The sequence below is a fragment of the Urocitellus parryii genome, chromosome 6 (genome assembly GCF_045843805.1).
Source record: "Urocitellus parryii isolate mUroPar1 chromosome 6, mUroPar1.hap1, whole genome shotgun sequence".
In the NCBI taxonomy this organism is placed as follows: domain Eukaryota; kingdom Metazoa; phylum Chordata; class Mammalia; order Rodentia; family Sciuridae; genus Urocitellus; species Urocitellus parryii.
Window position 1 is genome coordinate 110247335 of NC_135536.1, and position 25961 is coordinate 110273295.

The following is a 25961-nucleotide window of genomic DNA, read 5'->3' on the forward strand; positions in this document are numbered from 1 at the left end:
ACCTCGTCAGCTTGTTTGGGGATTAAATGAGATAATGTGTGTGATGTTTAGAGAGGTGCCTGGTCTATGCTCAGTGCTCATTACGACATGTTAGTCATTATTATTGCTCCCGTTAATACTGTTTCTTAAAACAGAGCCCATCTGGTGTTCTGATTTTGGATCCTGACATGAATAGACCCAAAGGGAAGAATTCTCATGTTCACAGTGGGGAGAACTCGAGGAATTATGTGTTTAAATGCTCATGTTTTCCCATTTCTCGGGTGTTCTGTATGTCTTCTACAGTAATCAGGGGGAAACAATAAAATATTTTTTTAAAATATGGTCCAATCTTCTTTATTATATCCTTGAGGGTCATGGGTGAAACTGACCACAGGCAAGGCAGGGCGAGCCCATGTCCCTGAGAGCTCAGTGGCCCAACATGAGGGTGAGTGGCCACACCCCAGAAGATCTGGGAGGGTCGGTGGTGCCTGGGGATAAGAGCAGCCAGTGTGTCCCAGTGTCTTCTGTCATTGCTGCTCTGTTCCCACAGTGACAGGGACAGGGAGAGTAACTGGCATCTGGCCTTGAGCGCTCCCCTTCCAGGAAGGACAGGCAGCAGGGGTGAAGATGGCAATAGCCCCAAACGCCAGAGAGAAAGGGGCTTCCAGCCGCACAGCTGAACCCCGTCCCCAACCCCTGACGCCACTGATAATCTTGGAGGTGAGGTGACTGCTCCAAGCTCACGTAGCCTGTGAGTGGCCAAGATGACACTCGGTCATCTTCCTGCATATCCTGCTGCATGTCAACCAATCTGAGGCCCCAGGAAGAGAAAGAGGGCAGAAAAGAAAGCGAAGAAAGGGAAAGAGGGAGAGAGGGAGATGTCTAGAGAAGGAGTGGAGGAGGGAAGGCAGGAAGGAGGATGAGGCAGAAGGAAGGACCCGGACAGTTAGAGACCTGCAGAAGCACCATCTACCTGACTGGCAGGTCCTGGCTCAGCCTCAGGATGGATCTCTCCAGAAGTCACTGAGCTTTGCTTACCTCAGATGGCTCAAATGTCAGGAGGGAAAACTCACACCAGGAGACACCTCTTCCCCTTCATTGGAACGCTCCTGTCCTCTGCCTAGCGGGACTGGACAGAGCCCGGACATGAAGCTCCTCTGAAGGAGCTCCTGACCATACATTTTGAGGTGACTGATTCCACAGCCCCACAGAAAAGAATCTAGAAATGAAGTAATGGCAACCTAATCCATTTACATAATCAGCCTCTATTTTTTTCTTCCTCACAATTTAAACAACTTATTTATTTAGAGATCAAGCAACGATGGCTAATGAATTTTACACAAAGCATGCTAATAACGGGGCCTGTGGAACAGAAGGGTAATCACAGCAGGAATTAGTTTTCTACTTAAACATCCTTCCTTTGCAACATATCAATCTAATGTGTCCAATCCCGCCATTAACAACCAGATACATTGCTCAATTAAATTACAAAATGAGCTGCAAAGCCCTCGTTACGTCTTGTGTTTAATTTGCACTGGATTCAGCCTATCCAGGGAGGCCCGCGTTATTACACCCGCTCAGCGTTAATATGCTCGTGATGATTTGGGGTGGGTTAATGCGGCTGTCACCTACAAAATAAATGGAGGCAATTTTACAAAATATTAAACACCAGGCAGCCTATTTGGTTGGGAAACCCAAATGCTACGTGGCCCTCTGAACTGTCCTGTGGTTGATTGGCAAAGATTGCTGAAGGGGCCCTTGGCTTTGGGGGTTTCTGCCTGCCCACAGATCATGGGCCAGGTTCCAAGAAGAGATTCTGGACTCTCCACTCAGTCCATCTTGGCAGTGGACACTGCGAGCTGATGAGTTGGGTCTTCGGGGGTAGGGTCTGGCTGACTGGAACCCTGGGCCTGCTTGTTTCCAATGACAAAAAGGCTACATTCTTTCTCATGTGGAAGTGGATTAAAGCCAAGGGGTCTTGCTCTGATTTGGGGTCTTCCTGGTTCCTGTGCCCAGCGGCTCATCCTTATCGTTTCCTTACTTAAGGTGCTCTCGTCCTGGGTCCCCAGATGCCAAGCCCACACTCTGTGCCGGGAAGTCGTGTAGATGAACAGCGGTTGGCAGAGTCAGATGGGGCTTAAAGGCTTCAGACTGAGCCACAGAGGACCACGGTTAATGGATGGTCCCTCCTGTGGGCATCACTGAGGACTGGGGCCGACTCCAGTGAGAGCTGAGCCTCCATTTCATCCATTAGGCCCTGATGGACGCATTGGTTGACTCTGTTTTGATCCCGCTTCTGGACGTCACCCAGGGAAGGGGCAGAGGGATGGTGAACAAATGTTCTTCTTGCTTTGCTTTGTCTGGGCAGAGCAACAAAACCCAGGGCCAGAAGTGAAACACGGATCTGTGGAGCTGGGCAAGGGGGTGGGAGCCTCCTCGTCACTGGCCCTCTCGCTGGGAGAGACCCAGGTTGTGCAAAGTGAGGGGCAGGAGGCCTGGCCTGGGTCCCCCGAGCAAATGCCCTCCTCCAGCTCCAAGCCCACTCCCCACCACATACTCCACTTGCTGCTTCTCTTCCTCTGCCCCTGTGCTATCAGCGTGGCCTCTTTCCTCCAAGGTGGCCAGTGTGGACACGCAGCAGTTCCTCAGTTTTGTGGATCATCCACTGTGCCAGGCTGGTCTCATTTGAGGACACTGGGGCCCTGGTTCAGTCTGCTCTCGAGGCCATGGGCCTTCAGAGGATGCAAACTGATGTCAGTATCTTTGGAGGGGGACTCAAATTTAGGAGTAAAAGTCCACTTCTAGAAGAAACCATGCACTCAATTTGCACTCAGCTTCTCTGAACTGGCTGTGCCATCATCTCCCTCTGTTAGTGCAGACAGTGGGTAGCAGGGCTCCCCTCCTTCCCCCAGGCACACCAGAGCAAATTCAGGGACACTGGGCTGGGGAGGGGTTGCACCCTGCTGAGGAGGAAGGTTGAGTGGATGAATCCCTCTGGCAGGAGCACCCAGAATGTTGGCTGAGGAAAGAACTGGAAGGCGGGCAGACAGAGCGACGCGGGGTTGGTAAACCTCAGCCATTCCCTGCAAGGCTGCTGTGAATAGGCAAGAGTCGACACCTTACCTGTCACCCATGTATCCAGCGGTGCAGTGGCACTGTCCAGTCACATGGTCACACTGCCCTCCGTGGTGGCAAGGGCAGTCCTGGCTGCAGTTCTGGCCAAATGTCCCTGGTGGGCAGGGCTGGGCACACACCGCTCCCTGAAACAGAGTCGGAAGACACACACGGTGGCGCTCCAGAGAGGTCATGCTCAGCCACACTCTCCTAGGAATGGCACATCTGCTGGGCCTCAGAGACTGCCCCATCTTTCCAGTAGAAACAAAGAGATCTGGACACTATGTCTCCAAAGCCCTCCTCTTACAGATGGAGACACCGAGGCCTGCATGGCCATCTAACTATTTAGCACACATTTACGGCATGTGTGTTGTATACCAGGTGCTGTGTTAGACACCAGCCATACAGAAAAGGAGACTTGATTTCTGTCCAGAAGCCCAGCATCCATGAAAGACCAAGGCACAGGCAGGGTGAACAGGACTGTTAGAAAGTTTATAAAAGAAGGGACAAGACCCTTGATCTTTGTCCCCACCTCAAATAACCAGGTGATTTCCCAAGCCTCCAATAACTAGGTGATTTCCCAAGCCTTTCAGAGAGGTTGAACACAGTCCCTTTTGGCGCAGGGACCCAGGGAAACTGAGGGTGGGGTGTAGTTCTAACTGCAGAATCATCAGACCCCCTGCTGGCTTCCCCTCACTCCCAGAATGACGATTGCCAAACTACACTTCCTGTGGCAGGAGGCTGAGGGTCCCTTTTGGGAGACACTGATGAGCTCAGGAGAAACAACCCACAGATACTGATGTCTGAGGGTCCCAGCGGTCAACCCAGCATCTCCCTTTGCCTTTAGTTGACTTTTCTGAGGTTCACTGTAAAGCATGATCCCAAGGTCAAAGATCACATGATATCTGAAGTAGGTTCTCCTATGAAAGATGAAGACTGAAATAAAGAGACAAAAGGAACACAGCGGAATCAGGAACTACGCCAGGAGCAAAGAAAACTTACGGAGAAACCCTCTCTCATAATTAAAGTGAATATCCTCAGGTAGCTAGCCATTAGAAAGTATTCATGAAAGAATAAGAGCGCTACTAAAGGGGACAGCCAGAGTAAAGAGTTCTTGAGAATAAAAAAAGAAAATGGCACAAATTTGAAAATTGGAATAGGAAAGCTGGAGATTATTTGCTTGTTTGTTTTTGCAGTGCTGGGATCAAACCCAGGAATTCATGCAAGCTAGACAGTGCTCTACCCCTGAGCTCCACCCCAGCCCTGCAAGAGAGGTTGAAGAAATCTACAAAATGGAATGAGAGAAAGAGAAAGAGAGAGGGCTGAAAATAGTAGAGAAAACATAATAGAAAGAAAGGAAGGGAGAAAAGAAGGAAGGAAAGAGGGAGACAAGACCCTATCAAGGCATATTATTGTGAGTTTTTATATCTTTATGGGTAAAGAAATGACTCTAAAACTTTTTAGAAAGAGGAAAGCAGTCACATACAAAAATCAAGAAGCAAATTATTAGACTTTTAAACCAGAAACCAGAAGACAACAGGGAATGCCTTAAAAATATGGAGAGGAAAACCTGGGCATGGTGGCATATGCTTACTATCCCAGGAACTTGGAAGGCAGAAGCAGGAGGATCACAAGTTAGAGGCCAGCCTCAGCAAGTTAGTGAGAGCCTATCTCAAAAATAAAAAAGGCTGGGGCTGGGGATGTGGCTCAAGGGGTAGCACACTGGCCTGGCATGCGTGCGGCCTGGGTTCGATCCTCAGCACCACATACAAACAAAGATGTTGTGTCCGCCGAAAACTAAAAAATAAATATAAAATGAATAAAAAAGGCTGGGGACATAGATTAGTGGCAGAGTGCCACTGGGTTCAATCCTCAGGACCAAAGAGAGAGCAAGAGAAAGAAAGTGAGAGAGGTGGTGGGGGGCATAATTTAATTTCCATCCTAGAATTCTACATCCAGCTAAACTAACACCCAGGTGGAGGATTCAGTAAACAAATTTTCAGATTTTTAACAACCTCAAAAAATCAACCTTCCATGGATATTTCTTGGATAGGTGCTAGAGGATTTTTTTTTTTCTTTTTCAACCTAAAAGAAGAATTATCAGAGAAAAAGAAAGGAATGGGTTCCAATAGGTGAAAGGAGTTCAGGGTGGTGGAGAGAGAAAGTGCTAGATGACAACCACGCAGCAGACCCGGAAAGCAAGAGTTCATCCTGCAGTAGAAGCATGCAGGCTTCTGAGAGCGAAATGCTGATTGCCCTCTCCATGCCTGACGTTACTGAGAGATGTTTTAAGCTTCTGTCCAGGAGTCGTAGGTCTAAATTACTAACAGTGTGTACGTGGGCATATTAACATACACGTTAAACAGGATTGAACCCAAAATTGTAATATAATTCCATCGGGAGGCTGGGAGGAGGGTTGCTCGTGTCGATCTGTGTGCGTGGTGGACCTAAATCTCACTCTGTGGCAGGAAGTCAATAGATTCAGCTAAAATCTCAAATGGAAAAGTCGAGAAATGGCAGTAAAGCATGTTAGGTAGAAAAATGGAAGGAAATGCCAGAAGAAACATCTAAAAGGTTTAAAACTGGTTGTCTTCAGGGATTTGTATTTGGGGCAGGGGACCGGTTTCCCCTCCTCCCTCCCCTCCACTATCAGCCTCAGGGTATTTAAATTAGATAGATCTAGTAGTTCTTTATCGCATGGACATTGAGAGCCCAGTGCTGTCTCCTGCCACCCTTTCAGCCTCTTATACACCAGAGATAATCATTTCTCTCATGGAGATCAAGGATGATTCTCCAATTAATTAATCAATTAGTTCAACACACAATTATTAAGCACCAATAACTGCCGACCCTGACAAAGCCAGTTTAGTCAGGAGCAGGCTGCCAGACCAGGGTCATCTTTTGAGATGATCCAATTGAGTGGGAATGTAGTAAGTGGGAGGTCACTTAGCTCAGATCTTCCCCTCCACACATGGGCCACTGCGGCTCCGGCAGGAGGGACTGCAGGTGGAAGCAGTGGTGGGGACTGCCAGGCTGGTGGGTGGGTGGAGTGGGGGGACCTCCTCCTCCTGGAGGTGGGGGTGGGGCACTGGGTGTGGCAGACCCCTGCTTTCCTCACCGTACCCCAGAGACTCAAGGCACTCATGAGTGACAAGGAATCTTTTTGGTTTTTGTGCAAGTCAGTCCTGGACTGCATAAGGACACCCTAACTCTGAAAAAGTGTTTTAAGCCAACTTGGGGTGCTGTGTCTCCCACACCCTCTTCCTCAAGCAATGTGGCCTCATGCATTCACACGCACGCACACTCATCGATCCCTCTTCCCTGGTGGGCCAGCCAGGGCTTCTGAACCAGTAGGACAGCTTGGTGCAGAGAAGGTCCCTTCCAGCCTTTCCTGGGGAAAATCAGATTTTTTTTTTTTTTTGGTCAAGTCGGGGAGCTCCTTTTGAGCTCTTGCTCAGAATTCCCAAACACCAGGTACCTGAAGTCCCTGAATCTCTAGGTCCCCCTGGCTTGGGGCTTCTGGGGCCTGAAAGAATTTTATTTCTTGGAGTCTTGCTACCTGGTAGGGTGGAGAGAACACTGGACTTTGCAAAGTCCAGACTTGGGCTCAAATCTCAGCTCTGTCTTCTTCCAGATGGTTGAGTGAGGACAAGTCATGGGATCATTCTGAGCCTCAGTTTTCTCATCAATAAAATGGGAGTGGTAACCCCTGGTCTCCCAAGTGGCTGTAAGGATTGAGATTGGAGATGCGAAGCAACTAGGTACAGCACCTTAATGAGTCTAATCTTAATGAATATTAAGTGGACCAACCTGACAGCTGATGAGGTGGCTCGAGACAGGAGCCCAGAAGAACCTGGGGCCTGGAAGAAAACTGTGTGATCCCTCATCAACTGCTGGTCAGAAGAGCAGCCTTTTGGGGAGCGCCCGGGGAGAGGGCAGACAGGAAGGTGTCAGAGAGAGAGGGTTTCTCTCCTGCTTCGAGAGACTGAATTGTGTCTCCTCAAGATTCTAAAGTTCAAGTCTGACCCCCCAGTACATCAGAGGTTAGCTATATTCCGAGGTCACCTCACAGTGGTGACCAAGGTGAAATGAGGTCATATGGGTCGTCCTGATCCACTGTGACTCATGTCCTTACAAGAAGAGGAGATTGAGACAGACACACAGAAGGAAGGTCATGTGAAGACACAGGGAGAAGACGGTCATTGCTAAGCTGAGGAGTGAGGCCTCAGAAGATGCCAACCCTGCGGACACCTTGACCTCAGATTCCAGCTCCAGAGCCCCTAAGAGATGAGTTCCTGTGGTTTGAACCACCTACTTTGTTATGGCAGCCTGAACAGACTAATGCACCTGCCCTTTGGTCAGGAATGTCTCTAACTGTCGTGAGACCTTTGACTGTGTTGCTGGATAGGAGAAGAGTCAAGAGTTCTGCTCATTTCCAATGATGGCTGCTGTCCTAGAATGTCACAGGAGCCCTCAGTGGACAGTGAACAGTGGTTGGTGTCGGTGCTGTGATCCCGACCATAGGCCCTGCCATGGGTGGCCACGAACCATCCTTCCCAGAACTAAGCATCCTTTATGATCCTGCAACCTCAGTTCCAGAAGCCTCTCTGTGACCCTCAGTGATAACTGAACCCACTTCCCAGGTTCTCAGCCCTGTTTCTCTTCCAGCCTGTGGTTTCCTTCACTTGGGTATCTGGAGATCTGTGCAGACATGCATGTGGGGTGCATGCCCGCACCCCATCTAGCCTCCACCATCAGACTGGGAACTCCCAAGGGGGTCTGATCACATTCCTTCCTCCCTTCCCACCTGCCTCTGGTGCCCACCCGAACCAAACTACTCATAGTTTCTCTGTTTGGTAAGATCTCAGAGGCCGGGGGGGGGGGAGGGGGAAATAACTCCTAGGTTTTTTGTAAAGGCCCCTCCAAAGAAGGGCTCATGACAGCTGGGCAAGTGGGGTATCCTGTCACATTGTCAGGAGCTGGTGGCCTGGAGGCCAAAGTTCCAGGCGGTTCCAGTTCTGCACAGTGTTTTTATCCCTTTGGGAGCAGCTGTATGATGGGAGTAAGAAATCATATTCCAGATGGTCTCTGAGTGGGAAAATCTGTGGCTGCAGCCATATGGGGGTCAACAGGAAAGTGAGGCAATGGAAGATGATAACAGGGGACCCTTCTCCCCAATGTCTTCTCCTTGGCCCTAACTCTCCCTGGGAGGAGCCTCAGGGCTGCAGCCTCATTATACTATGACTCTGCATGCGAGTGGGGTATTAATAATGCATGCAAATCTGCAAGTTAAATGCTATGTCAAAAATAGAAATGCAATTGTCTACAATAAAATTAAAAACATAAAGTCCTCAAATCCAAAGATTTCTATCAACAGAGTTTCCCATCATCTGGAAGAACAAACCTCTCACTGTGTTAGGGAGAGGGGGAAAAATGCCTCTGCCTGGTGGCTTCCCGCCCTCTCTGCCACCGCCAGCCTGCAGCAGCCTCTCTCCAGAGGGCTGGATGGGCTCAAGGTCTGCTGTGGCTTATTCTCCTTCATCACCTCCCCATCCCACCTCCCCAGCCGCTCCTGGGTCTATAAGGATCCAGCCTGCCCATCAGCAGATCTCTGAGAGGGCCTTTCCAGAGAACTGTTCAGCATAGAAGGAATGGACAGGGACTCGAGGGCATCAGCTCTTTGTCTTCCCCCCAAAAAGACCAACACAGGCAGCCAGGGCTGGCCCTCAGGAGTCCAGAGACCTGGATTCTGGGTCTATTTCCCTCATAATCAGGGACATGGCCTTGATGTCACTAGCCTCCCTGCCCTTAACTCCATCATCCAAGAGAGGAAGGTTTGTACAGACCAGTGGTGTTGAAACCTCTTAAAGCTAAGACACCCCCACTTTTTTTTTCTTTTTGTATAGGGGATTGAACCCGGGATTGCTTTACCACATCCCTAGCCCTTTCTTAATTGTTTATTTTGAGACAGGGTCTTACTAATTTCTTAGAGAGCCTCACTAAATTGTTGAGGCTGGCCTCAAACTTGTGATCTTCCTATCTCAGTCTCCTGAGCCACTGGGATTACAGGTGTGCAGCACAGTGCCTGGCTAGGACACCCTGTTTTTATGTGAACTCTTATCTAGAACTCAAATACAGAAAATAGATTAAGACAGAGCAATGGGGATAGGGTGGGAGCCAGAGTCCTAATTATTAGCCCTCTGACTTCCATTCTCTTCCTAAGAAACTGTAGCATTGTGTGGAAGAAAGAAAGAAATCGTATGGTTTTGATCAATTATTTCCAAATGCAGACATGGCTGGCTTCCTCGGAATCATCTGGGAGCTTATTAAAGACAGAGATCCCAGAAGGCTCAGGTGGAGCCAGGGAATCTGTATTTAGCCAATCCCATCCCCTCATGTACTCCAGTGTGCAGCTCAGTTAGGATACTGCTGGACCAGATGCTCCCCAAGGTCCTTTCCTTCTCTAAAACATTCTGCCAAGGCTGTGCCTGCCTCCCTGGGCCTGCACTTGTTCACCCTGGCTGCTCCTGCGACCTCTGCATTCACACCCTCCTGAAATATCCTGCTTCTGCTCAGCAGCCCTGTCGTCGGGACCCAGGGGAGGGCAGCCAGCTGTACCAATGAGCCCCCCACCAAAATGGGGTATGTTTCTGCGGACAGAGGCAGGATACAGCTTGGGAAATTCAGCCTCAGTGACCTAGCAGCTGCTTTAGAGCCTCAGGGAACAAGGAAGCAACTGATGGGCAGAGCCGGTTGGCTGAAAGGGAGCTTGTGGGTAGCCTTTGGCATCCAGAAATGTAAAGCAGGCAGCCAAAGATGCCTCAGCACTTGGAAAGCACTTCAGACGTGCATGGTCTCCTCCTCTGAGGCTCTTGCCAACCATGGCAGCCGTGCAGGGCAGTGTTTACTGTTGTTACATCAGCTCTGCACAGGGGATGCAGACACCAGGGAACCTGAGGCTTTCTCTCAGGGTCAGTGTTGGACACGAGACCTGAATTTAGGCCTCTAAGGTTGTAAATCCTATCCCCATTTCCTGCAATGGTTGTTCTAGACACAAGACCTGGGTTGATTGAGATTGCATCAGAAGCACCTGGGATGGTCATTAAAATACAGATTCTGGGGCCCACAGTATCTGATGTGTGAGAACACAGGGGGTGAAGTATTGTGAATTCAGGTGAACCATATCCTGCTGTCTCTCCTTCCCTAGCCTCTTCTGCCATTTTTGGTAGCTCATATGAGCACCTATGCCCAAACACAGAGACAATCTTTTTTTTTTTTTTTTAAAAAAAATATTTTTCTCTCTTTTTTTTAGTTGTAGATGGACACAGTACTATTTATTTATTTATTTATTTATCTTTATGTGGTGCTGAGGATCAAACCCAAACATGTGAGGCAAGCGCTGCACCACTGAGCCACAACCCCAGCCCAACAGAGCTAATCTCATGAGAAAAATTTCTCTCTTTTGCCCATGACAAATCACAGCGGGGAGGTTAAGTAACTAGCTTTGGCCACATGGCACTTAGATTGCAGACCTGGGGTTCCGAGCTGTGTCCATGACACCATTGACAGAGTCTAATAATCCTTCTGACCATAAATGGGGGACTACTCAGGGCGGAAGGGGAATCTAACTTTTTAAGATGCATGTGAGAGATGCTTAGACCTTTATAGTATCCCACCCTGAGCCTGAAAGCCCACCTACCATCCAACCTGGAGGGCAGGCACACTCGCCAGTGATGTGGTGACAGGTGCCCCCGTTCTGGCAGGGACAGCGCAGCTCACAGTGAGCTCCATGGCTCCCAGGGGGACACAGCTCCTCGCAGCTGCATGGAGAAATACAGTGTTGGATTAGCAGCATTCAGATCTCTGCCCCAGTGCTACTAGTCCCAATGATCCAGGGCTCCCTGGGAGGCAAGTTACTTAGGAATTAGTGTGTCCACACACAGGGTGAAATGTATTAGGCTCAGGGTAAACTGACTTGCAGTACTGTTCCCTGCCAGTAGGGGAAGCAGGGCTCAGATATAATATTCTGGAATATATTGTACTTGAGCCAGTATTTGAGGGATGACTTAAATGTTCTTAGTATGAAAAAGAGGAGGCTGAGGAAGACTTTCCTAAGAGGAATGAATTTTTCTTGGGGCTTGGCGAAATTAATTTCAAGAGCATGTCAGGCAGAAGGAACAGCATGAGCAAAGGCACTGAGGAGTGCCCATGGATCCTTCCTGCCTTCAAGAATCTGCTTATACTCAGAGAGGAATCTAGGACATGCCTCTTCCAGGCTCTGAAAGGCTCTCTGCCAGGTGTAGGGGAGAATGTGCATGGAGTCTCAGCCTTGGATCTTCATCCAATGGCCCTGGCCTCTAGCTCAAAGGGTCCTGGGAGCTGGTCAGGCATTAGGGCAGGGAGAACCTTCAGTCAAGGATGTCTCTGTGGTCAGAATCCTTGGCTGCTCCCTTGGGATCTAGGGCTGTTGGAGAGGTCACAGAACCTTCAAGAGGATTAGGGGGAGAAAGTCAATCACCTGTGAGAAGGCTCAGCAAAGCCATCTTGGAGGTCCCCTGTCTATATGGAGTCTCCAGGGAACTGGGGTGAAGGGCTGTTTAGGGTCTGACAAGGGAAAGTGGGGAAAGGAACGGGCACAGTAACCCTCCCAAATCTGCACATGATATATGCCCAGGGCTCTCAACCCCTCTCTATATCTCAAATGGCCTAGAAGGGTCAGTCAGGCTCCAGGTGAGCAGAGGCATATGATTTCAGGTCAGAAGAGAATTCCAACCTAATGGCTGAAGCCTCTCACCAGGAAGTGCCCTCTGGGAAGCCCGTTCAACATGAGCGCTTTAGGCCACCCAGGCACAGTCTCAGGTGGACCAGTCACCCCAAGATCTGGATCTGAGACCCGTGTGGGCAAGGCCTGGGCATTTAGACTCTGCGGGACTTGGGTCAGCAGACAGAAGATGTCACAGCCAGGACTGTCCAGACTCATCCTGCCCAGGCGCTGGGAACCTGGAACCGCAGTGCAGCTGTGGTGAGGACGACAACTCCGCCCCGCCCCGGCCCGCCCCGGCCCTCTCTCTACTCACTAGACGCCGGTGTAGCCAGGTGCGCAGAGGCACTCCCCTGTGCGAGGGTCGCAGCTGGCCCCGTGGCGGCACTGGCACGGCAGCTGGCAGCCCTTGCCGTGGGTGCCCGGCGCGCAGAGCTCCTCGCAGCGCCACCCGCGGAAGCCGGCGGCACACACGCAGGCGCCAGTGATGGGGTTACACAGGGCGCCGTTCTGGCACTGGCACCGGTTGCTGCAGTGGGGACCCCAGTGGTCGCTGTCGCAGCCTGCAAGAGAAGGGAGGGTCAGGGTTGAAGGTTCCCCTCCGACTTTCCTTAGAAAGGAGGTCAGGAATCGATGCTGATGAGGCCTTCCCGTGTCTGCATCACGAGGGGTGTCCAGGTGCCTCATAACCTTTGGTGTCTCATAACCTCCACCAGTTCTACCACCAAGCCACCCAGAGAATCACACAAGCTGAAAACCGACGGGACCTTGTTCCCTCAGCACAGCTTCAAAAAGCCTCTCCCAGTCTGGCCATTCTCTCCCAACCAAATGAGTGTCCCCAAGCCTCTCTCTCTCCTGTATTGAAATGCTGAAGTGACAAACTGCCTCCCTGTATCTCTGAAACTTTTCTTGGGTGGCTGTCTTTCTGTGTTCCCCTCAGTCACACCTCTTCTTAGCCCATCCACCACCCCTCTGTTCTGTGTCTTTATTCCTCCTCTTAGTTGCTCCCCAGTTCAGTCCAGCTCCATTTCTCTCTTTCCTGCCCTCTTCTCTCTCTTCTCCACACTCATGGGTTTTCTCATCTCTTGCACCTCACTCTGGGAACATCGCCGCCAACCCCCTGCCCCTCTCCTGGCTCCATCTCCCCATCATCCTTGTATCTCTTTTTCCCTTTCAGTAACCCTACACCCTGGTTGCTTCATCTTCAGTTCAATTTCATGACTTCCCAAGCAGCCAGCTTCAGAAGAGGCAGGAAAAAGAAAGGTTTCCCTGGGAGGTTAGAGAGGGTCTTCAAAACCTTTATATGACATTAAATGTTTCACAGAGTGATCGCTAAGCCAGCTTTACAGAAATCCACTCTACAACAGTGGAAAGGGGAGGAACGGTGAGCTCCGGGAAGATCACACTGCCTGCTGCCACCTTCCATTCTGACCCTCACCTGGTATGTACAGGACACACAATAGCAAGGTATCTGCACCACAGTTTAATTCCCCTGAATTCTGGAGGGAGGGTGGGGAGTGAGCTGAGGCATGGACAGGCACAAATAATGTTCTAGGAGAAGTTCAGTGGAGAGAAAGTTCGTCCCCAGCTAGGAGATCAGGTGAGGCTTCCTAGGACAGAAAGCATCTCTAGTGGGCTGTAAAGGCTGTCTCATTTGACTGCCTGATAGAGTGACCACCAGTCTTGCTTTCAGCACTAAAAGTCCCACATTCCAGGAGGTACCTTGGTCCTGAGCAAGCTGGAATGGCTCCTTACTCCACTGCTTGAAGACACAGATGAGCAGTTGATCATTGTGTCCCTGATTTCTAGAATTTAGACACTCAGAGAGGAACTAGGCAGTTGAGTAAGATCAGGAAGGTGTCATGGGGTAGGCTCAGTATGGCCAGATACAGTGGCACTCCAGTGTGGGGCATGCGCAAGAGTACAAGGTGAGAGTGGCTGTCGAGTACCTGGGTTCTTTGGGGGCCAGAGAGTTGTTTGAAAGGATCATTCCATCAACCCCACCAATCTCTTACCTGTCCTTCCCACTAGTTCAGTCAAGTCAGATAGTCAAAGTCATGGATCCTGGCCCATTATCCTTTAGAAGACAGAACTCCTAAGTCCCAGAATTCCCAACTTAAAAATTAAAATCCCCAACTTAAAATTCACTTAAAAACATCCCATTCCCCAGCAATGACAGAGAAATGAGGCAGAGCTATAGTGAGACAATTATCTACTCTATATCCCTTCTTCATTCCCGCCCCAAATATTTACACAAACTAAGATGACAAATTATGAGTGATCCACACCCCACACTTCCCACTTGGTGTTACAACAAGGCAAAAAATCAAGTCCTTTTATAGTTACAACCTCTACTCAAACTGAAAGAGGCTCACAGGACAGAGTGACAGTAGCAGTCCCACATAGCCCCACCCTGCCCTGTTTTGGGGACACAGACTAGCAGAATTACTGCTGAGGTATTTCTCACTCTCTCTGTTGCCAAACATGTATGCTTGATTCACATAAGCTTAAGGTACCATTGACTCCATTGTAATAATGACAACCACATTTTAAATGCTGTGTGCTGTGTGCCATTCTGAAAGCTTTATGTACGTTAGCAAAATTTGATTTAGATTTTATTATTTCCCCAGTTTACAGATGGGGAGATAAAGGGTCAGAGGAGTTAAGTGATTGACCAAGGTTATGGCAAGGGCAGGCCCAGGTCTTGTGGTTCCCGCTCTCTGCTGCAGGTAAATGGAACACTTTCTGGAGGATATTCTGAGGAGAGAAACTTATAGGTGGCATTGAGGACAGGGTGGCAGCTACAAAGCAAAAGGCCAGGGATACCACAGAGCCTGACCACCTCCTCTCTGCTCAGCACTGTGAACAACCTCAGGATGCAGAACAAGGGATTCTCTTCATTTGTTGGGAACACAGTTATGCCCTAAGACCTTGGTTTTGTAGAAAATCACTGGAGTCCAAAGCCCGTTTGTCCTTGATGCTTCCCAGCGCACACAGCTACTCTTTGCTTATCAGGTGACCTCCATTCTTTCTGGCCCAGCCAAAACCCAGTAGGAAACAGAACTCCCTCTGATAAGGAAAGCAGAACATCACCACGAAGTCCATGTAATAACACTTGGGCATTTCGATTCCTCTTCTTTCCCACTCCACATTTCCCAAGCTCCGTGAGTGCTGGAAGGGGCCCTGCCTCTTGGAGTTCAGTCTAGCAGGGGCAGGGCTGCTGGAGAAGACCCCACACTTTGTGGAAGTGCCTTAGCAAAGGCAACTCAGGGGATTAGAGAAGCACGTGCGGACACCAGTCTACGCAGCCTGACACTCTGGTTTCTCACACCATAGACTGGTGCGTGAGCACACGTGTGCTTATGCCCACTTGTGTATGTTTTATGGGGCTCCTAAAATATGTGGGAAGAGCTCTGTGCACAGTGGGAAACCATGGAAATAAATGAAAAATATGTGGAGACTAAACAAGCAAAGCTACTTGGAACCATTAATAAAAGGGCCAATTGCCCCTCATATCTAAATTGACAGGAAAAGATTACATCCAATTTAGAATATTCTAATTAGGGAAGCAGGGATATATGTAATCCATCCCAGAGAAATTTCTCCCCGGAGTGTAAATGGAAAAGAATGTTAGGGTTCACAGAGATAAACTTCAGTTATCTAGAACATTCACTTAAAAACATCCCATTCCCCAGCAATGACAGAGAAATGAGGAAGAGCTGCAGCAGGTCAATTATCTACTCTGCTGAAGGTGAATTAAAAATCATCATTACTATAATTACAACAGGATGTTGCATTCTTCTACAGAAAATCGCAAACCCTTTCCAACTTGGCCTTGGACTGTCACCCCATCACACAAGTATTTTTTTTTTTTTCTCCTGCCACAGACTCTCCTTCTAATTATATTTGGCCCTGGCTGATTTTTTAAGTGGCTATGTCTTCTCTGGGCAGCTACTAAATGCTTAAGGGGCACCCAGAGTGTATGACTAAAGAGTCTCCCCTCCCTGCTGACCACGTCAGACTCTGGGATTCAGCCTTGTGGGCTCCTGGTACCCCATGGTGGGGGGAGTGGCTTCTCAGTGACTTCACCGTGGTCAGGCTACTCAGCTGCTGCCTACCATTGATGAGGCGGTTCCTGAGGGCCAGGCCATGAGACAAAGGTAGAGAGTGGGTGTTTCTCACTTATTGTAGCGAGTGATATTATTATTTCCATCTTGCAGATAAGGAAGAGAGGCTCCGAGGGGTTAAATAACTTGTCCAGGTGCCACAGCTGGAGAGTGACTGGGAGTCAGAGCTGCAAATACCTGCTGGGTGTGGCCTGGTGTTGATGGAAGAGGGACCTGGGACTCTGGCAGCCAGCCTGGGCTTAATCAGCCATCCTCAATAATCCATAGAGACAGGACTCTCCATGAATGCCTTATTCAGAAGTGGGTTTGTGTGTGGATGGTTGTCATGGGTCCCAGGTTTTCCACAGGTGACCCTATTTCCCATAATTTGATTTTCTTGAGTTACTTTATTGATTGATTTATTCAGAATTTTCTTACCATATTAAAAGATATGGAACATAAATTTTCCATTTTCATCCTTTTAAGTGTATGACCCCGTGGCATTAATTACACTCACAGTGTGTGTGCCTTAACTTCACCACTTACAAACTTTTCCATTACCCCCAAAAGAAATTCCATCAGCAATTAAGCAATAACTCCCTACTCCAACCCTTTAGCCACTGGGAGAATTTAATTTTCTTTCTAAAAATGTTTGTAGATGGACACCATAGCTTTATTTTGTTTACTTAGTTTTTATGTGGTGCTGGGGATCCAACCCAGTGCTCACGTGTGCTAGCCAAGCGCTCTACCACTGAGCCACAACCCCAGCCCTAGTTTCCTTTCTTGATGTGCGTATATGCCTATTCTAGATATTTCATATGAGTGGAATCATATCAGTCTTTTTGTGTCTGGCTTATTCCACTTAGTATAATGTTTTCAAGGCTCATCGATGTTGTGGCATGATCAGAACTTCATTCATTTTAATGACTGAGTGGTATCCATTGTATGTGCGTTTCCCATTCTGTATTACCCATTTATCAGTTGATGAATATTGGGGCGGTTCCCCTTATCGACTATTGTGAATATATCGACTATTGTACTGCTATCTATGAACCTTGGTATTTTGTTTTCGTGTTTGAAGTGCTGGAGATTGAATCACAAATACCTTTTTGAGTTCCTGTGGATCATTTATTAAAGGGACACTAGGTATATATTCTCTATGCCTTTATTGACTTTTCTACTTTTATTAGGAAAAATCATTTGGTTGGCAACCATTATATAGGCTTTTTTTTTTTTTTTTTTTTTTTTTTTTTTGCTACTGGGGATTGAACCCAGGGGCACTTAACCACTGAACCACATCCCCACCCTTTTAAAATATTTTATTTAGCTAAATTGCTAAGTTCCTGAGGCTGGGTTTGAACTTGCCATCCTCCTGCCTCAGCCTCCTGAGTGCTGGGATTACAGGCATCTGCCAAAGTGCCTGGCTTGTATAAACTTCTTTACAGAAACTATGTAAGTTTCTGTATAAATTGCCTTTTGTCCAATTCTCTTTCATTAGCCCTGGAGTCTCCCTGGCCTGGGGGTAGAGGGGACCTGGGGTTTTGTGATTGCTGTCCCCCATAACACACACACACTGTCCCACCCAGCTGGGCACAGGAAGAGCTGCCCACAATATTGATCAGGGGCCTGGCCAGCCTGTCTCTCGGCTACCAATAGTCACCACCCCACAAGCCTTAATCTGGCTGCACGTTGGCATCACTGGGGACGCTTTAAGAAGCACTCATGCCTGGACTGCCTTGGACCGTGCTGATTTAATCATCCAGGGGCAGTGGGGTCAAATAGGGCCTCTGGAAAGCTCTTTGGTCCAAAATTGCCTTCTTCCCATTATCTCTGTTCTCACTGGTCCTCTCAGAGAAGTGGGCAGGAGGATGCTGGGCCAATGTGGGAGTGGGAGAGAAGGCTGGTCTTCCCCATCTACAGACTGGACTCCTGAGTCTCAGCCAGGAGGAGCGTTCCACAGCAGTGAAGTGCAAGGGTCTGACATGGACCTAGAAGCCCTGACCCTGAGCTGCCTTGTTTGTACTGTGGCCTGGGCCGTGGCCCCCACCCCAGCCATGGAAAGGCTTGATGCAGTCACAGAAATGGTCCATGGTCGCCATGCCCCTGAGAAGAGGCAGGGGATGCCGAGTCATGGAATTGCTTCAGAGTCTACAGAGCAGCAGGCACCAAAGCAGAGATGGAGGTGCAGCTGCCTGAAACAACTCCAGTCGATAAATAAAGTGACTTCCCAGGGAGAGGCCATTTGTCAACGGACTTGTCCCAATAAAAGCACAGTCGAGTTCTCAGAGGCCAAACCCTCCACTCTTTCAGACCTGTGTTGCAACTCCAAGGGGGCATTGGCGGGTGAGTTGGAGCTGAAGCTGTGCAATCTTGGGGCAGCACCCACCCCTCTCTGGGCTCCTGTTCTCATACCTGTGGAGGACAGATTTGGATCAATGATTCTTGCCTGGAGTAGGTAACCCTCCTCCAGAGGGCACCTGGAAATGGTGTGTGTGGAGGCATTAGGATGTCACAAATGATAGGGGACATTTATGCACAGTTGCAGAACTGTGCCTTCCAAATGCCAGTGGGGACACCGCTTAGAAGCACTAGTAGGTCAATGCTGGGGTCCAAATATCTTCCAGTCCAAATATCGTGTGATGCCCTGTTGCTGCATGTCCCCACATGAAAAATGCGCCAGAGGTGGAGGTGGAAGGTGCGTCTTTGTCTTTGTGTGGAAGACAAATGCGAGGTGGCTACCGAGCTCGAGCTGAGCCATGGCTAGTCCCCTCTCTTTCCACCACTTAGATGGTTGGAATTAAATATTAATAGACCGAGGGGCCAGGATTGAACCCCAGATCTCCCGACACAGTCCCTAAGCCTAGAAGATGCTGACAGCACAGGATTATAATGAGGCATCATTAGCTCTCAGTGATCTATTTATTACACGAGCTGCCTCCTCTGTGTCCCTCACGCACACTCTACGTCCCCCTTCACCTCCGAGGGGAGGCTGAGGCTCCCAGTGCTGTGCTGAATGCAGGCTGAACCTCTGAGCCCCTTCTGCCTCCGGGGGTCCCAGGGGCCCAGGTGTGAGGACACACACAGGGGAGAAGCCCTGGCCCTGAGCACCCGGGGGGGGGAGCAGCCGCGTTCACACCTGGCCCAGTTCATTTCGCCCTTGATACTCTGTGCCTTTTATTCATACCCTGCCTGTTGCAGGAGTTGAGGAAAACATGTGAGTGGGGTAGCACCCATTATCCAGCTGAGAAAATTGAGTTCCACGTACATTAAGGAACTAAATCAGGGTTTCTCAACCTTGGCACTATCCAGAAAATTCCTTGTTGTGAGGCTGTCCTGTGCATTGTAGGGTGTTCAGCAACCTCTCAGCCCTCTAGATGACGGTAGTACCCCCTCACACACACACACACACACACACACACAACTGGGACAACCCAAAGTGGCTCCCGATACTGACAAAATGTTCCCTGCCAGTGGGGGGTCAGGGGAGGCACGCAAAATCACCTCTGATTACAAAAGGCAAAGTTGAGTCAGATACCACTTACTTTCTTCCTCATAGTTTTGACTTCTCTCAGGCGCCCCTCCCTGCAGAACACGTTTTACAGGTTTGAGCTGTTAGAGGACAGACAGTTGAGGATGGAGGGAACTCGAGGTTAAAAGAATCATTCTGTAAAATGGACCCATGGTGCTGACGCCCACATGCTTTCTTTTCTGAGAAGCGATTTGCCTGCAGCCCTGCCCGGCCTAAGTGGACAGGCTATGACACATTCTTCAGCAAATGACCTGTTCACTGCAGGAGAAATGCAGGCCCCAAATAATGTCCCCCTGAAGGGGGACACTTTGGGATGAGATCCTGAAACTCCGGGAGATAAGGATAATTCCTCCTAACAATTAAGCCTGTAGGAATGTATGGTTAAGAATCCAATTAAAACTGGTCAACATGGGACAAGGTGACTTAGAGTTTCCATGACAGTGGGGACTTGAAAATTTGATGTCACCCTCCTGTCAATCAAAGCCAAGAGGTGGACCTGGGTGGGACTCTCTGGAAACTTCTATGGGATCCCCAATAAAACTGGAGTACAGGAGAGGCACATTGTCCTTCTCTCTGGGAGGACTCGCTGTCTTCCTTAAGAGTGTCCCCTTTCCCTATTCCTATCCCTTCAATAAACTCATTCCTGTTATTCTGAGCAACATGTCTGAAATCTTTCTGATTCAACCTCAAGATTCAGGGTTGGAAGTGGGGGGGTGAGGGTTGTGCTGCCTCAGTTTCCCGGAAGGTCCCACTCTGTGACAGAGCCAGAGAGATTGAGTGACTTGCTTGTGGCTTCATAGCAAATAAACTGGAGGGCTGGACTTAAAACTAGCAGGCCCGTCTATCTACCTGACCCCTACTTTTAGAAGAGGAGAGAACCATATGATCACCAGCTATTGAGTCCCACTGTGTGCGAAGGGCTGAGAACTCCACAAAGACAAGCTAATGGAAGTCACTGCCCCATGAGAAAGTGGGGAGGCGGGAGGGGCTTGGACTGGTTGCTGCTGGGGCAACTGTAAGTGGCGGGCATGCTCCCCTGTGGGACTTGGGATCAGGATGTCTGAAGCAGGTAGAGTCTGGGGGTAGCTGGGAAAGAGGAGGGAACAAAGGCAAGGGGGACATCAAAATGCCCTGAGCCAAGGCAGTGGCTTCAGCCCATGACCATCCTCATCATCCCCCCACTTGGCTGCCCAGCTCCAGCCATCCGTGCTTTCACAAGTCTCACCATCAGAATACCAGGAGGGAGTGGGCAGGGTCACCAGGGTTTTCCCAGAGCTAGGAAGCCAGCCGGGGTTTTTGCATGGTTAGGACTCCACGGGGTGGAAGGTGGCAGGGAAGAATCCCAATTAAAATGCCAACAGGCTCGTGTTTGTGTAGGTGTGGGGGTGCCGATCCCATCACGAGGCATTATCAGCCATTAATACCTCCACTATCTGTTAATATCCGAGTGGCAATTAGCAGATCCGGAGCCAGATTAAGAAGGTGTGTGTGTGTGTATCACCCCGAGTTAGGAGAGAGGAGATGAGAAAGTGTGAAAGTCAAATTTATCAACTTCAGGGACCTTATCAGGGGGTCTCTCTCTCTCTCTCTCTCTCTCTCTCTCATCAAGGACAGTTCTGGATACAGAATGCCACCATATTGCATGGAGAGATAATGGGGAGGAATAGAAAGTGGGGCTTAGAGACCGGGCGGCTGTCTTCTTGTTCTGTTTACGCCACACTCCTCAGAATACTTGGTTCTTCCCATTTGAAAGAAGAAGGGGCTGTGGTTAGGGGAAGGTGGGTACTCGCCCTCCACCTCCCAGCCAGGGTGATCTCTCGCTTGTTTCCCAAACAGCTACAGAGAACAAGGCCCCCAAAGGCCCTGGAAGCATGGAGCTGGAACGCTGGGGGGGTTAGACCTGTGACCTTCTCATTCAGAAGGGGGTGCCAACCCCAGAGAGTGGGCAGCCTGTCTGGAGGCAGGAGAGGAGTGAGGCTCTGGGGCCTTCGCCAGGCGGCTGGGCCACACTGATCAGAGAGATGGGCAGCCTCTGTGGTCTCCTGCAGGAATCCCCATGCTGACCCTCCCTGCTTTCCTATAATCTGTGTCAAATCTCTGCCTGTGGCTGCACCCATCTCTGGGATGAACGGGCCTGCATGACCCTGGCACTTCTGCGTATCCCTGGACAGCAATGAGTCAGGGTGGCCTGGGGAGAGGCAAGCTGCTACTGTCCCAAATTACCTCAGGGGCTGGCTGCCCACGCTGTGTGTCCAGCAGCCCCTCCCTCCTACAGGCTTTAAGCAAGGGCCAGCCCACGGCTGCTCTGATCTGCCCACACACAGCCTTTGAAGCCTCCCAGCCCCAAAGACCATTTATCTCCACAATTTGCCTAGAAAGCCTCATAAATCACATCTGTGCACAAAGGAATCACCTCTTTGGAAGAGCCTTTCAAAGGCAGCAGGCAGATACCGCAGGCTCACCAGGGGGCCACAGGCCCTGCGCCCTCCCCAGCGTCCACCCCTTACCTCCCTTCCAAAATTCTTGAGCTAACCTCAGGTTGGGGATAGGGGGAGATCAAAGGGGATTTGGTGACTGTTTTCCCCAGTGTGGAATGAGACACCCCCACCCCACTACGCGCCCCATGTGCACTCCAAGGGAAAGGAACATAGGGTTGGAGCGGGAACGCAGGGGGAAGGTTTCCTGGGGGGTCCAAGTCTCCTGTGGGGAGTGAGCTCCCGTTTCCCCACCGTGGCATTCCCTCCCACTCGCTTCCACAGTGAGGTCTGGTCTGGAGGAGAGAGCCTTGGGCCTTGGGCCCCTTTCTGGATCTGTGCCGGACAGAATTTGCCCAGATGGACGTGTGCACCAAGCAACGGCCCATGGCGCCCACAGTGCCCTGTGCCTGGGGTGTGGAGGTGGGGCCTGGCAGGGCCTCCGAAGCCCTTCCACAGCTCCAGGGCTGCTGAGCTTCCTGTTGGTTTCTCTCATGATAAAGCAGCAAAAATGGGAAGAGTGTGCGGAAACCTAATTTCTTACTTAAAATGCCTGTGTGAAACTTCTCTCAGTCAGAAAGTTCTTCCATAGGTCTCACTGGGGGCCTTCTGAGTCCCTCAGTCTCACTCAACAGCCACTGCAGGGTCCCGCAGTCCTCTCCTCCTGGGGAGGCACCATGGGACTCTGGTCTCTACTCAGGGAACTTCCTGTCGGGCTGAACCCCCAACAGGACATTCAGGAAGCAGAGAAAAACAGCAAAGCAGAGGCCTGGCGCCCTCCTGGCCCACACAGAACTGGGCCTGGCTGCCTGTGGCCCTGGTGACATCTCTCCTAAGGTGCAAGAGGAGACTGAGGCTGGTCATGCTGAAGCTGCCCCAGGCAGGGCGAGAGTTCACAGATGCCAGGAGAGAGAAAGCAGGCCAGGGTACCCTGGATCTGGGCAGCCTACATGCAGAGCCAACCAGAAGGCCGTGGGCAGGGGCAGGTTGGACCTGGCGTCCTTCACCCCGCATGCCGGGATCATCCTGGAAGTTGCTACCACAAAGGTAGAAGCGCTCTCCCCAGCTGGCCAGCTCTGCTGATCGTCCCACAGGGTTTCCATGAGACAACTGCCCCAAGGAAAGGGATTCACAGCTGAGCCACTTGTCCTTGTGGCAGAGGCAGCACCTGGAGCCTAGCCCTGCTTTTTCAGCTGGGAAGAACCTCACTGAGACCAGTGAAAGGAAAGGAAAGTGGGCTTGGCCACCCCCAGGGGCCACAGATGGGTCAGAGCCAGTGGCAGGGTCATATAGCACAGTGGGGGATGGGTTTGCTGGAGGGCAGGGTGCTGTGGGAGGTGGGGGCGGGTGGGCTGGGTAGGGCTGACCCGCCCTGAGGGCCTGCAGAACTGGAGTCCATGGAAGGTCATGAGAAGGAACCAGACTTTAGTGGTGCGAAACAGTCTGATGGAGGAACTGGAATGAGTAAAGGCAGGGAGAAGGCCGGGCTGGGGACAGTCGGCCGAGGAGGGGGTGCAGAGGGCCTGGGAGGCAGGCCGAGTGAAGGCTGGACAGCGCTCCTCTCTCTGCCCGAGGGGAGGACCAGTTGTCTCACTTTGTTTCTGGTTTCCAGTCGCCCACAGACCAATACATGGTCCTAACAGAGCAAGACTCTGCTGTTCACACCCTGGGACCCACCACGAGCGCATGACACACCCATGTTAGCCTGTAGTGAGAGGAGTCCCTCAGCCCTGTGCCTGGCTTTCCTCGCAATGTCAACATTGCTGTCCTTATTAACAACTCCAAACACGGACTCTCAGTTTCTTATCTTGGTGGCTTATAACAGCTGCTGGGGCTGATTTGTAGGTTCATAGAACACTCTGCTGATGCTGCTTTGTGGCCAGGGCTGCTTAACCACTGAGCTCCCCCAGCCCTTTTGTAATATTTTATTTACAGACAGGGTCTTGCTAAATTGCTTAGGGCCTCACTAAATTGCTGAGGCTGGCTTTGAACTTGAGATCCTCCTGCCTCAGCCTCCCAAGCCACTGGGATTACAGGTGCGAGCCATCTCACCCCACTCCATAGAGCACTTTGAATACAAGTGGGCTGGACTAGAGAGGTGAAGAGCTGAGCGGGACAGGTTTGCAGATGACTTCCCTGGGGATCTCTGGCTGGGCAAAGTACTAGTCCTTTTCATGTCCTTGGAGAAGTTCTGTGGACTTCCTAAGGCTGCTGTGCTACCTAAGGGACCAGGAACTTGAGGATGATAAGTATAACCAAGGACAGAACTCAAAGTACCAACTAGAAGAGCAGGACACCCACAGTCGGCATAGCTGTCAGGTCCTTGGTGGCCACTGGCTATGGCCAAGACAGTGGCAGCTAACAGGCAGTGGGCACTGTCTGGGCTCTTCATAGGTCATATCTTATTAAATCCTCCAATGACCCTGTAATGTCTGGTGGATGAGCAAACTGAGATACAGAGAGGAAATCAACCCATCTAAGCAGAACATATCAATGTCACCATGGTCCTGTGGAAGATCCTGACCTTGGTCTTTCCCTGCCTCAGGCCTGATCTGGGAGTCATGGACACTGGGGGTCAGTCCAGCCCTGTGCTGACTCTGTGCGGTCTCTGTCAAGTCACACCATTTCTTTGGATCTTCAAAAAAATGTAAAATAGGACTGGGGATGTGGCTCAAGCGGTAGCGCGCTCGCCTGGCATACGTGCGGCCCGGGTTCGATCCTCAGCACCACATACCAACAAAGATGTTGTGTCCGCTGAAAAACTAAAAATAAATATTAAAATTCTCTCTCTCTCTCTCTCTCTCTTTAAAAAAAATGTAAAATAAAGAAACCAGCCCCAGATGGTCCCCAAGACTCCTTCCATCTCTGAATCACCTGGGGGAGCAGGGATGTGGAGAAGAGTGAGTCCAGAGGAGGAAGCAAAGTGTGGCTCTCGGAGCCCGTGCATGTGCTCTGGATTTCTGCTCAACAGGGTCCAATGAATTACAGGCAAAATCAGAATCTTCAAAATGAATCCAACCAATGAATGTTTGTCTGCTTCATGTAACTGTTCCTGTAAGACCTGGTGAGGTTAACTTACCCTTAAATGCTGTAGAAAATTTGCTATTTGGAATAACCCTGTTTATCTACAGAGCACTTTTGGCCTTCCCAAGCACTCCTAAGTTTAGGGGTCCCCAAAGCAAAGACTGGCACTCCCATTGCTCAGATGGACAGACTGAGACCCACAGTAGTTGAAGCAGCTTTCCTGAGGCCCCAGTCTATTTTGCAGAAGAGTGGACACCCTTCGGGCTCCACCCACCCTTCTCCAGGTACGACTCTTTTACTTGACCCAGGTCCTCCTCTCAGCGGGAAGCCACATCTCCTTAGTGCTGGACCTCCTGCTCACCCTGTCTTGTTATTTGTGTCATTTCTGTCATGGTCCATTTGACCTGGAGTGGGAGAGGGATTTTGAGAGCAGCTACCAGCTTGGCCTGCCAGGCAAAGGTGACACTCAATCCATCACTGCTGGTGACAACCTCTGGTTTCCCTGGAGAGGAGGTCCAGGGGTGAGTGACAAATGACCACCCTGTCTACCAAGAGTTATTATCAAAGGATGGGGACTGGCTGCTCCTGAGACTTGCTAAGGATGAGGCCAAAGAAAGACACTTCTGCTCAGTGGAGAGAGGTCTCGTGCACTGCTCACTTGTTCATTCACTCAATAAAACTTTATTGAACACCTACTATGTCCCAGCTACTAGGGATGGAGTGGGGCATAATGTGCCCTTGCTACTTTCCTGGAATCCAGCTGCAGAGAAACAATCAGCAAACATCACCTCCTGGGAGCCTTTTTGGACCACGCTTTCCAAGTCCCCCCCCCCACCACCCCAGCTTTATCTTTGCTTTATAGCACTGACATGATCTGATATTATTTATTTTTGTCTTTCCTTCATTGTCTGGGACTAGCCCTAGAATGCTGGCTCCATGAGGTGGGGCCTTGTTTTATTTACTGCTGTATCCCC

At 50.2% G+C, this 25961-nt stretch overlaps 1 protein-coding gene across 5 annotated transcripts in view; it reads right to left on the bottom strand.

The window, feature by feature from the left end:
- Megf11 (multiple EGF like domains 11) overlaps positions 1-25961 on the bottom strand; it is a 205303-nt gene that overhangs the window by 57397 nt on the left and 121945 nt on the right. For all 5 annotated transcript variants that reach the window (XM_026384875.2, XM_077799502.1, XM_077799504.1 and 2 more), the window contains 3 exons: positions 12171-12417; positions 10793-10913; positions 3103-3239 (listed from right to left, as the gene is read on the bottom strand). In XM_026384875.2, the coding sequence (XP_026240660.2) occupies positions 3103-3239; positions 10793-10913; positions 12171-12417 (505 nt within the window). The remainder of the gene's footprint in view (positions 1-3102; positions 3240-10792; positions 10914-12170; positions 12418-25961) is intronic.